The 11,548-nt window shown below is 37.0% G+C and overlaps 2 protein-coding genes across 3 annotated transcripts; one reads left to right on the top strand and one right to left on the bottom strand.

The window, feature by feature from the left end:
* Positions 1 to 490: 490 nt before the first annotated feature.
* mmab (metabolism of cobalamin associated B) lies at positions 491 to 3,667 on the bottom strand. The gene is made up of 9 exons (XM_052596064.1): positions 3,460 to 3,667; positions 3,271 to 3,335; positions 3,066 to 3,159; positions 2,901 to 2,958; positions 1,800 to 1,872; positions 1,599 to 1,696; positions 1,354 to 1,418; positions 1,194 to 1,253; positions 491 to 1,058 (listed from the first exon to the last, which is right to left on the bottom strand). The coding sequence occupies exons 1-9, from the start codon at positions 3,561 to 3,563 to the stop codon at positions 974 to 976; spliced, it is 702 nt and encodes a 233-aa protein (XP_052452024.1). The 5' UTR covers positions 3,564 to 3,667; the 3' UTR covers positions 491 to 973.
* Positions 3,668 to 3,777: 110 nt separating this feature from the next.
* Positions 3,778 to 11,311, top strand: LOC128013219 (mevalonate kinase). Of its 2 annotated transcripts, none has more exons than XM_052596042.1 (10): positions 3,778 to 4,109; positions 4,488 to 4,635; positions 4,801 to 4,939; positions 5,066 to 5,221; positions 5,927 to 6,030; positions 6,125 to 6,170; positions 6,331 to 6,421; positions 7,336 to 7,455; positions 8,101 to 8,254; positions 10,037 to 11,311. In XM_052596042.1, the coding sequence occupies exons 1-10, from the start codon at positions 4,032 to 4,034 to the stop codon at positions 10,186 to 10,188; spliced, it is 1,188 nt and encodes a 395-aa protein (XP_052452002.1). In that variant the 5' UTR covers positions 3,778 to 4,031; the 3' UTR covers positions 10,189 to 11,311. The 2 variants fall into 2 exon arrangements, with proteins under 2 accessions (XP_052452002.1, XP_052451993.1); XM_052596033.1 differs by having other exon boundaries at positions 4,798 to 4,939.
* Positions 11,312 to 11,548: the final 237 nt, after the last annotated feature.

Raw genomic sequence — 11,548 nt, 5'->3', positions numbered from 1 at the left:
CCTTAAATGAAACTTAAATTTAAAATTTTTCAAAGGTCAACCAGGATATTTATCTAAACTTGTTCGTCTTGTGGTAAAATAGTAAAAAATATATATATTCTGTGTTTTACAGGGAATTTAATAGTGCAAACACTGTAAGTAACATTATGCAAAAGTATAATCATCATTCAACTTCCTTTTTACCCTCCAAGTGGTAAAGTCTCTTTAATATAAAACTATTTTAAACCCGTGTATAAACTTTGATATTGAAACGTGGAATGTTCATTGATTCTGTACTGTAAAACCCAATGTCATATGCAGCTGTCTGCATCCTTCTGAAAACCTATACAGAATATAGTGATCTCACACTCTTCTCAGTGTAAATTGCACATTGATGTTTCCATTTATTCATTTAGAAATCAGCGATTTACAGATGAGAATAACACATTCAAGAAAGAAAGAAGACAACACATGTAATTTAAAATTTTACAAAAAAAAAAAAAAAACGAAATAGCATTTGTATTTTTTTATTAAAATTTTATCCAGCAAGTATGCATTAAACTGACATTTGCAATGTTAAATGTTGCAAATGCTGTTGTTTTAACTTTCTGTTCACCAAAATGAATCCACAAAATATTAAACAGCACATGTATTTATGTATTTATATCATAAAGTCACCACAGTAGTTCATTTATGTAAAAAAAAAAAAATGTACTTGACAAAATGATAAAATATGGGATCATGAATATAATACAAAGTTTCATTAAAAACTACTTAGTAACTCAATTAGAATATGACTGGAGCATGATAGAAATTCTCCTAAATAAACATGTTCCCTCATCCCTATACAGTCTTCTGGAAAAATACAAATAAAAAATGTACACAGGTACTCTGGAACAAATTGCCTGAAACAGTGTTCTTGTATTTAGACATGATCGGGATTTGAAAGCAAGAGTAACATGGTTCAAATTCTAGATGATATCCTGATACTATACTATTCAGGTCTTTTGTAGATCGTTTCTCCCTTGCCCTCTTTCATCGCAGCATATCTGGCCACCGTGAACAAGTAGTCACTCAATCTGTAAACAGTGTTCATTGATAAAACTTGCATCAACAAATGAAATAAAATTCCTCAAAAAATACTAATTGAATAGAATTCATAGATCCAAAATATAAATTGTATATAGTGACTAATATTTAAAATAGGTTCTTACCTGTTCAGATATTTGGCAACTTCAGGATCTGTCTCACCCGAACGGACAGCAGGGGCAACACTGTAATAGATCATGTAAGACCTATGAGCTTTAATACAGCTGTAAGGTAACACAAGTAGAACTGCTCAACTTTACAGAATATTGTGGATGTCAGACTGACCAGCGTTCAGCCCGTCGACACACTGCTCTGGCCACATGTAAAGCTGCGCTGCTTTTCCCTCCTGACTGCAAATTGGGTGTGAGATTAAATGGATTTCTTTTAGTAATTACTCAAATTGCAGTATTAATGTCATAAAAATGTAAGTAACAACCCAAATCAAATACAATTCTCCATGCACATTATATCAATATCTCAGGTACTCTGTGGAGATTATGTAACCATATCTATTTCTTGAACATACATACAGGAAGTATGAAGTTGGTGAGTGGAGGCAGCTCCTCTGTGAACGCATCCATCCACTTCTCCAGCTCAATCACAGCTTGAGAGTTGAACATTGTCTTCTCTTTTCGACACGAGAACATCATAACATGGTTTATGTTTAACTGCTTGTCTTTATGATTAAATATCTGAATGCATTTAGATATTAAAAACCTCCTTCTGCTTACTGATGTGACTGTCTCTAGCTGATGACCGGGGAGTGGCAATATTTGACCCTACATCCTGTAGTACACACTGGATCTGTACAGAACAGAGAAGTATATAAGCACTTAAGTTACACAAAATGTAAACCAAGTGCCATTTACACTAAACCATTTCAAATCTGAAGTTAAATGACTTAATGCATCCACTAAAAGCAACTTGATACCAGCTGGTTAAAAATAATTGCTAAATTACTTAAAATTTTAATCTGCTGAAAATGTACTCACTCTCTGGCAACATCTCAAAATGTAGATAAGATTGTTTCTTCATCAGAACAGATTTGGAAAGATTTTGCATTACATCACTTGCCCATAAATGGGTTCACTGCAGTAAATGGGCGCAGTCAGAATAAGAGTTCAAAAAAGCTGATAAAAACATCACAATGAAGTGATGCAAGTGATGTAATGCTAAATTCTCCAAACTCATCCACATCTTAAAGGGTTAGTTCACCCAAAATTTTAATTACTCAGTCTCATGTCATTCCAATTTCACAAGACCTTTGTTCATCTTCGGAACATAAATGAAGATATATTTAATGAAATCCGAGAGCTTTCTGACCCTACATAGACAGCAATGCAACTGAAACGTTTTATGTACATTTTATAGGTACTCTCGTGAATGCACGTCGAAGACTGACAAGGAAGAAATTGTTGAATAAAGTCATTAGTTTTGTTTTCTTTGCTCACAAAAAGTATTGTTGTAGCTTTGTAAAATTAAGGTTGAATCGCTGATGTCACATGGTCTATTTTAACAATGTCTTTACTACCTTTCTTGGCCTTGAACATGGTAGTTCTGTTGCAGGCTATGCAAGGGTAAGAAAGTTCTCAGATTTCATCAAAAATATCTTAATTTATGTTCCAAAGATGAACAAAGGTCTTACAGGTGTGGAACGACACGAGAGTGAGTAATTAATGACAGAATTTCCATTTTGGGGTGAACTATTCCTTTTAGGCTTTGTTTCTCATTAGAGTGAGTGAGTGAGTGAGTGAGTGAGTTGTGTGTGTGTGTGTGTGTGTGTGTGTGTGTGTGTGTGTGTGTGTGTGTGTGTGTGTGAGAGAGAGAGAGACCTTCTCCAGCTGATCTGTGAACGAATGGCCACTGTCAATGCAAAATTCTCTGGCTAACCTGAAAGAGAGAACCAGAGACATGTTGTTGTTGTTGGAAATATACTACATTCAGCGTTTTCGAGTCATTTGTCCCATGCATTACGCAACATTAACTCTATCCATTACCCAATTGCTGATGATAATTCATCTGTTGTTCCCAAAGCTTCAAATATATGATCTTCCTTCGGTCTCCTCTCACCTGTAAAGGTGCTGGAAAAACCTAATGAGGCGAGACGTATTGAAAACAAAACAATGTTTATACAAACCTGACACTTTCACTTTTACAAGCACGTTAGTCAATAATCATGTTTGTATTATAGAATTAAATAACCTTTATCTCCTGTTTTCGTGTATATCTTGGGAATTCTTCTATTTTCTTCAGACGTGCTGGCATAGCTTAGAAACGTGAGAGAATGTTAGTAACAGATAATAAATGTCACGCCACACTGATACAGTTTAGTTTAGTGGCTACATTAGCCTGAACACATGGAATATGGGATTCATTCAACATTCTTTTTACCTTCTTTCATGGCCACACGCAGCCTGCTTCTGCTCTATGCTTACATATCTCCCTAAACGAAAGACACGGCGGAGACCCGTGTACTTGGTCACGAAAAATGACATCGTTAATGTTAAAACATTTCCAAACGCGCTTCTATGTTTACTACAGACCGTTTTGACCGCTTGTGCCGCCCGTAGATAGGCGTTCCATCACGCAACCGATGACGCGAGGTGGTGCGAAATGCGATTGGTGTTTTGAGAGTCGGTGACGATGAGAGCTTCATCCTGATAGGACGGTTTAGAGTCAGCGATGTGAGAGGTTAATCCTGATTGGTCCAAGCTACAGCGACAGTTCACGTGTGTGGCAATGGAACAGCCGCTGCGATGCATTTGACGCTCTGCGCCAGGATTACTCGATTATTGAGCAAAATAGTTATTTTTAAAACTGCCACAAGAGCAGTGCGCTGAATTTAGATCGGTGGCTGAACACAAGTATGAGATTATAGCAAGGCTATACTGCTTTTTCCAGTATACACTGACACATTTCCTGGGAAATACCTCATAACTTCAGAAGTTGATAGAATATCCAAGATGCAGACAAGAGAGTTCTTGGTTTCAGCACCAGGGAAAGTAATTCTTCACGGTGAGCATTCAGTCGTGCATGGAAAGGTGGGTGTTTAGTATTCAGAGACCCTAACACTGACATGTTTAAATGATTAGTCTTCCTTCTCGCTTTTGATCCATTAAAATGTTTTAGAAAGTCATGGGTTTACAAACATCATAATAGTGATTCATATTTTGCTCATATTTTGCGAAAACTTGATGTACATGTGTACAAGTGTTGTGGTCCTGAAAATCATCTAATATATTTATGTAAATATTTGTACAGTGTATAGTTTTAATAAGTTTGTTAGAATTGTTGCTGTGTTACAGTTCAATTCTGCTGCTGTTTGCTGTTTTTTTTTACCAATATTTATATTTATTGAGTAGCTGTTGTTATTAATTATTTAAAATCAAGTGTTCTGGAGTCCCTCTTCTGTTAAACAGGTTGCTTTGGCTGTGAGTGTGAACCTGCGCACACACCTGCGGCTGCAGGCCACATCATCCGGTGACGTGCGCATCAACCTCCCCAATATTGACACTTTTCTGTCCTGGGAAATAACTGCACTGCAGCCTCTTCTGGCTGGGTGTAAAGGTAAGTGGAGATGGATTTTTATTATTATTAAAAAGATGAAAAACCAGTTAGTGTTTGCTCCTGTATATTCTGTGTGTCATTATTGTTTGGACAGTTCATTGAAGTTGTATTAACGCAGTTGTCGGAAAGCAGTCATGTTTCTTTGACTGTTCGTTGTTTCAGCAGAGCAGGATGGCCTGAAGGAACCTGATGCAGATCTTTTGAAGAGGCTACGTGAATTCACAGGCATTTCAGATGATTCCACAGACACAAGAAGCATGGCAGTGTTGGCCTTCCTCTATATGTACCTGACTGTATTTGCAGGGTAAGAAAACCATTAAGCTCTCTGAATCATTTTGTAAAACTGCATATATTTAAAGCTGCATATGAAAATTGTTGTTAATATGCACTTTTGTCTTTTCCTGCGTTTTCTTCTTTTTTTTCCCTCCAGGTCTCTGGCCAGTATAACAGTGTCTGTGTGGTCAGAGTTGCCCACAGGAGCTGGTTTAGGCTCCAGTGCCGCCTATAATGTTTGTCTGTCTGCTGCTCTGCTGTCTGCCAGGGGAACCATATCGTCTCCTCTTACACCACAGCTGGAGTCAGCCAGGTAAGACTTTATTCCAATGAAATATGAGGCTTTAATTTAGATAATGTTCGTAAGGATTGTTTCGTTTATTTTTAAATCTTTAAAAGTGACTTAGTCAATTATTCTAGGGAGTGTCCTCCTGAAACCACCTGCAGCCTTTTGGTTATCGGCCCAGATTGTTAGCAATAAGGTGATGCCACTCTTGAAATGGTTTGAGATGATAGTTTAAGTAACCAATGATCTGAGATAAAGATAGACCAGACCAAGGACCAGAGATTAAGTCCTTGTCCTTCGTCTGTCCTCTCAAAGATCTCTCTAAAGTTTGAAAATGCGTGGCTCAAAATACACTTTCCAGGGGAAACCATGATATAAGGTGTCAAATTTAGCTACAGTGATCACCCCTATAATTTTTTCTGTCCTCTTCCTACATCATTAAAAGTGGCTACATTTAAGAAGAAAAAAAAAACACAAGTTTGGAGTTTATTTGAACAAAAATACAGTACAAAAAATGTATTCCTCTGATGGCATTTTTCTCTGATGAATAGGTTTTTCAATATTATAAATGTCTTTTTAATGCATCCTTGATCTCTTTATATTATACATATAAACAGGTATATTATAGTATATTACAGGTAATTATTATTATTATTTAATTTGAGGTTATATACAATTTGCCTGTTAGCTGTATTAAGGTCAATCAAAACCTTTGTTCTGATTGTGATGCAGGTGGAGTAAAGAGGAGCTGGAGCTGATTAACAGGTGGGCGTTCATGGGCGAGAAGATCATCCACGGTAACCCTTCAGGGGTGGATAACGCTGTGGGCACATGGGGTAAGACTCTTAGTCTGTGACTGCCATCCTATAAATCTCCGGTGCTGCTTTGTTTGATGCTGTTTTTTTATGCTGCTTCACCTTTTTATAACAGGGGGCTTTTTAAGATACCATGCTGGGAATATAACTCCACTAAGCTGGTAATATTTTTCTCTGCAAAAATTATTTTCAAAGTGAATTCTTTTTTTTTTTTTAAGTTACTGTTCCCATTAAGCAGAAAAGTATATAAAAAGTTATTTCAGTGAAATTACAGAACCAGCTGAATTTTGAAGTGTGTTTTTGGGTTCATTTTCTCCCTAGGGTTCCTATTCTGAGAATCCTCCTGACTAACACCAAAGTACCACGTAGCACCAAAGTGCTTGTTTCTGGAGTGAAGGACAAAATTAACAAGGTAGTAAATGTCCCCATGCATGTTTTTATTCCTGTGCCCTTCAATTAGCATAATGGCCGGTGTGTGTGTGTGAGGGAGGATCACTCCAGGGGCCCGGTGCTGAGTGCCTTTTATAAGAGCTCCAAATGAGACACTCTGCCAACGCTCCTGTGCTCCGTTACCTTGACAACGGCAGCAGGTAGCCTCACTGCTGGCACATCCTGATTGGTGAAGTGGAAGTCCAGTTTTATTGGGCTGGAATACAGCAAAGAGTCAGTATAGACTTTAAAGTGGTAATAATCTACACTTTTGTGTCATTACTAGTCAAAGAAGTAAGTCATAAACAATTGAAGTTTAGTTTTACCCAACCATTTCCACCATCTTTTACAATTAGCTATAAAGTAATAGTTAAAAAAAGGATGTTCACCACTTTCCTTCTTCCATGGTACATAAAAGGAGATAATTTAGAGTGTCATTTTAACATATGCCATGTATTTCTTGTGCGCTAATTAGTACTTCACACTCCTGTCCAATAGGGGGCAAAAATCACTGTTGTTCTTATACCCAAAACCACCCCCCTGAGTGCAAACCCCGCCCACAGTGAATTTTCATTGGTCACTTCAGTCACATAGTCATCTGTTAAAAGCTTAGACCTCATTGATTCAGTTCAGAGCTGAGAAATATCAAAATCACGTATGGACTGATGTTAGAGAATGTCGACATAGTACATTGGATTCTTTTGTTGTCAAATAGCAAGAGTTTGAGTAGCAGATGTATGGTAATATTTTGCTTGACTAAGGATGACAATTTTAATGATCTTTTAATGTGACAAGCTTAAGCTGATCATTTTTCTTGGTGAAAAATATCAATCCCTCACCTGTGTTTGTACGGCACTTATCTGTACTTCTATTTCTTTGTGCTGTGTTATATTGCAGTTTCCCTCCATAATGAATCCAATTCTGGAGTCCATCAGTGCTGTGTCCGTCACCTGTGAACAGACTCTCACAGAGATGGCCGCGCACGGACCGTCGGCTGATTACTACAACATACTGGAGGTACAATCACACACACAAATTGTCCTTCATAAAGAAGGTGGAACCTTTAGCAATGTGCATTTATCAATATGTGTGTATTATATATATATATATATATATATATATATATATATATATATATATATATATAGTAACAATATAAAAGTCTGTACTAATATTAGTGCAAAAGCTTTTACATGTAAATGAGGGTGTTAGAATGGACATGTGCAGGTGAATTAAAACATCCAGTCAGCACTATCAATTATGACCAAATCTTAGCTAAGACATGACTCAAACAGTCAGGCGTAAATGAAAGATAATGTTGCACACTGTGCCTTTGCTTTAAGTCAAGATGTTACTGTACAATCTGACTCCTATCTATCACATTTGAGTAGTGAAGTGAAAATCTTTTATCAGGATCAGTTAATTTATTACAGTTCACTGTAATCCTGCAAATCTTGTTAAATTACACAAGAGCAAAGATACTATTCTGTTGTCAGACATATGGCAGTTTGCGCATTTACTTGTTGAGTTGTGATCCACTTTAAATAAAAAGTGCCAAAAAAAAAATTTATATATATATTCTTCCAAGAAAGCCCTGATGAATGGATGGATTGATTAGATTGATCTTTTTAAGACATTTCTTTGTGTGTCATTTGTCATCAGGAGCTGATTGATATAAACCAGCACCATCTGAACGTGATGGGTGTGGGTCACTCATCCCTGGACACACTGTGTAGGGTCACTCTGGCCAGAGGGCTGCATAGCAAACTGACAGGAGCAGGAGGAGGAGGCTGTGGAATCACTCTCCTACGACCAGGTACCAGTACAAACATCAGAAGAACAATAACATTTTAAGTTTTTTATTTTGTGTGTGCAATATATTTGATCAAGAAGATCTGAGTGGTACTCGGCCATGCAAAAATCCCAGCTTTGGTGCTAGAGTGTTTTACGGATGGTTGCTAGGGCTTTATAATGCATTTGTGGTTTATTATAATTGTACCAATCATTGTTTTTGCATGACATGTCTTCATGGAACCCTGCAGTGTGTATGTTTTGAATATGCTACCTGTGGTTAGTCAGTCTGATTGCTTCGTATTATTTGAAAAGTCTCTGTGAAGGTGGCATCCTGCAGACCGCGTGACTGTTTAGCGTGATTCGTGAGGTGAATCTCGCTTGTCACTCTTGTCTGACAAAGCTAACAACTTGATGAAGCAGCTGTCAGAATGGGCCACACTCTTTGTTTATGCCTGAAGCCACTAAAGCATTGAATTTTAATCAGGATCTTAGAAGAAGCCTCAAAAACAGCCTCCAATAAAGAGGAGATGCAACGCTTAAGAAGCTGGGCAACGTTTATAATGTTTATGATGGCTAACAACATTGTCATTTTCTAGGCACACTTTGTTAAGGCTGAATTTTTGATTCAAGGCTGGAAGATTTTTGAGGTTAAGTCCTCTTGCTCATTTGATTTGCAAACAGGATTGCAAAATCTACAGTACCATACATAAAATTGTGAAAAGATTTAGGGAACCAAAAGAAATCTGTGGATTCAGAAAGTCTGTGTAGGGCAAGGCAGAAAACCTCAGTTGGATGTGCATGACCTTTGAGCCCTCAGATGGCATTGCACAAGAAACCGTCATACTGTTTTGTTAAGTATAGCCACATGGGCTCAGGAGTACTTTGGAAAACCGCTGTCACTTAACACAGTTTGCCTCCTCATTAGTAAACGCAATGTCAATCTTCAGTGGGCAACCGGTCTTGGGCTACAGGGTGACATGGATGCCAGCAATCTCTGTTACACAAGGAGAAATGTATGACTAGTCATGAAAAGGAGAATCTTTTTTCTTTGTGCTTTAGTCAATTAAATAAAGGTTAAAAATAATGAACAAATATCATATTCTTGGTTTTATGGCATTTCACAAAATGTCCAAACTTTCCTGGAATTGGTGATAATGTTTGTGGCTGATAATGTTTTTAAGGGGAAGTCTCTTATATTCATCAAGATTGCATTTATTTGATCAAAAATACAGTAAAAAAAATTATTGTGAAGTAATATTACAATGTAACAAAATTAAATAAACTTTTATTTATTTTAAATTTATTTTAAAATATAATTTAAAGGGTTAATCCACCCCAAAATGACAATTTTGTCATTAATCACTTACCCACATGTCATTCCAAACCCGTAAAATCTTAAAAGATATTTTGGATGAAAACCTTTTACGGGTTTGGAACAACATGGGGGTAAGTTATTAATAACAACATTTTCATTTTTGAAAATGCTTTTTTTTAGGATTTTTAGTATTAACCAGCTTTCAGTGTCACATGATCCTTTAGAAACATTCAAATATGCTGATTGGTTGTGGAAACTGATACAGATATAAATGTCTTTACTGTCTCCTTGGGTCGATTTAATATGTCCTTTCCAAATACAAGTATTAATTTCTTAAAAAAAAAATGTACCAACCCTTTTAGAATATTACAGTACAGAATTGACACATTTATAAAATTCAGCTTTAACTCCATGGAGTTCCTGTTCCATTGAGTGTTATTTTTTCAGGCTTTGGTGTTGATGGGGATGTTTTTGTCCTCTTGTTTTCAGAAACAGATACTTCTATGATTCAGAGCACCATTGAGGAGCTGAAGGCCTGTGGTTTCGACTGCTGGGAGACCAGTATCGGCGCTCCTGGCGTCCAGCAGCACTCTTCAGCTGCACTCAGTCAGGAAATACTGAAGATCCTCAACAGCTACTGAGACACAATGAAAACATTGTACTATATGCACCATTGTTACCGTTAACAAGGATGTTCACTGCTGCCTTTACTCTGGATCCTGGTTCGACAAACGTACCAGTAATCATACCGTAATTTCTGGGGAAAATTATATAAAACATAACCTCATTATCTGCCTGATTATTATTATTTTTATATATATATCTTTGTGTCATTACATTCAGAGTGCTTATGCATTATGAAGTTTTATATGCCTCTAGATGGCAGCAAAGTGTAAGTCAGATTTAATACTGTCAATTTTAGGCAGAATGCATGAAGTGCAAAGAATATATAATTTAATTAAATCTGAATACTAAATTAATTTAAAAATAACATCTAATAAATGACAGCCTTTTTTATGGAAAGCTGTCATGCACGATATTATTATTTCCTGGCTGTCTGTGTATTCCTAGCAAATGTAGTACAATAATCTCATTTGCCAAAATTTTTCTCAACACGGATCACATTTCTGACCAAAACTAGCACAGCTTGGAGCATTTTGGACTGACTGGAGCCGTTGTATTAGTGTCACTAAACCCAAAGTAATTACTTTTCAGTTCTTTGCACTTTTTCCGGATATTTTGCACCGGAATAGTTTTGAAGCCAAGGAGGGGATGCAAGGACGCATTTGGCTGTCGACCAGATGCAGTCCAAGTTGATCTGTGAAGCGCTGTGATGAAATAACGCTCTGCACTTAGAGAGGAACACATTTCCCCACAGTCTCAGGAGAGGGGTGTAATTTTAGTGGTGTTTTGTGAGGAACAGATAAAGAGGGCTATCTTCAGCACACAAGACCTGGAGCTAGAGAATAGGAAATGGATTTGCTCTGAGATGAATGTGTTCCTGTAAACTGAAGGCCAGCAGAAGGACAGAGCCTCTTATAATTGAACAAGTCAACTTTGAGAATACCCAGGGAGGTCAGAGACACCTTTAAAAGTGAGTGCTGTTGATTTTGTAAATTTGAAGCTGTCACCGTGCTTAATCCAGGCACAAAGCCATCATTTCAGAAGTGAAGGGTACATAATGTGCAGACCAGTTTAGTTTTGTTTTTCCTTCTCTTTTGTCTAAATTCGATTTAGACTAATAAAATGTTTTGTTTTAGGCTATTTATGTTTTGTGCAGAAAAATTAATTACGTTTTTGTCCATACACTGCAAGCTAGTGGAGTTCAAAAATATATTGGATCATCAGACATTTTTGGTTGAACTGTCCCTTTAAGAGCTTAAACATGACTTTTAAAGGGTTAGTTCACTGAAAAATGAAAATTATGTCATTAATAACTCACCCTCATGTCGTTCCAAACCCGTAAAACCTCCGTTCATCTTCGAAACACAGTTTAAGATA

Source organism: Carassius gibelio, chromosome A5 (assembly GCF_023724105.1).
Source record: "Carassius gibelio isolate Cgi1373 ecotype wild population from Czech Republic chromosome A5, carGib1.2-hapl.c, whole genome shotgun sequence".
Classification (NCBI taxonomy): Eukaryota; Metazoa; Chordata; class Actinopteri; order Cypriniformes; family Cyprinidae; genus Carassius; species Carassius gibelio.
The sequence above is the reverse complement of the archived record's forward strand: the minus strand, read 5'-3'. Positions and strand labels throughout refer to the sequence as shown.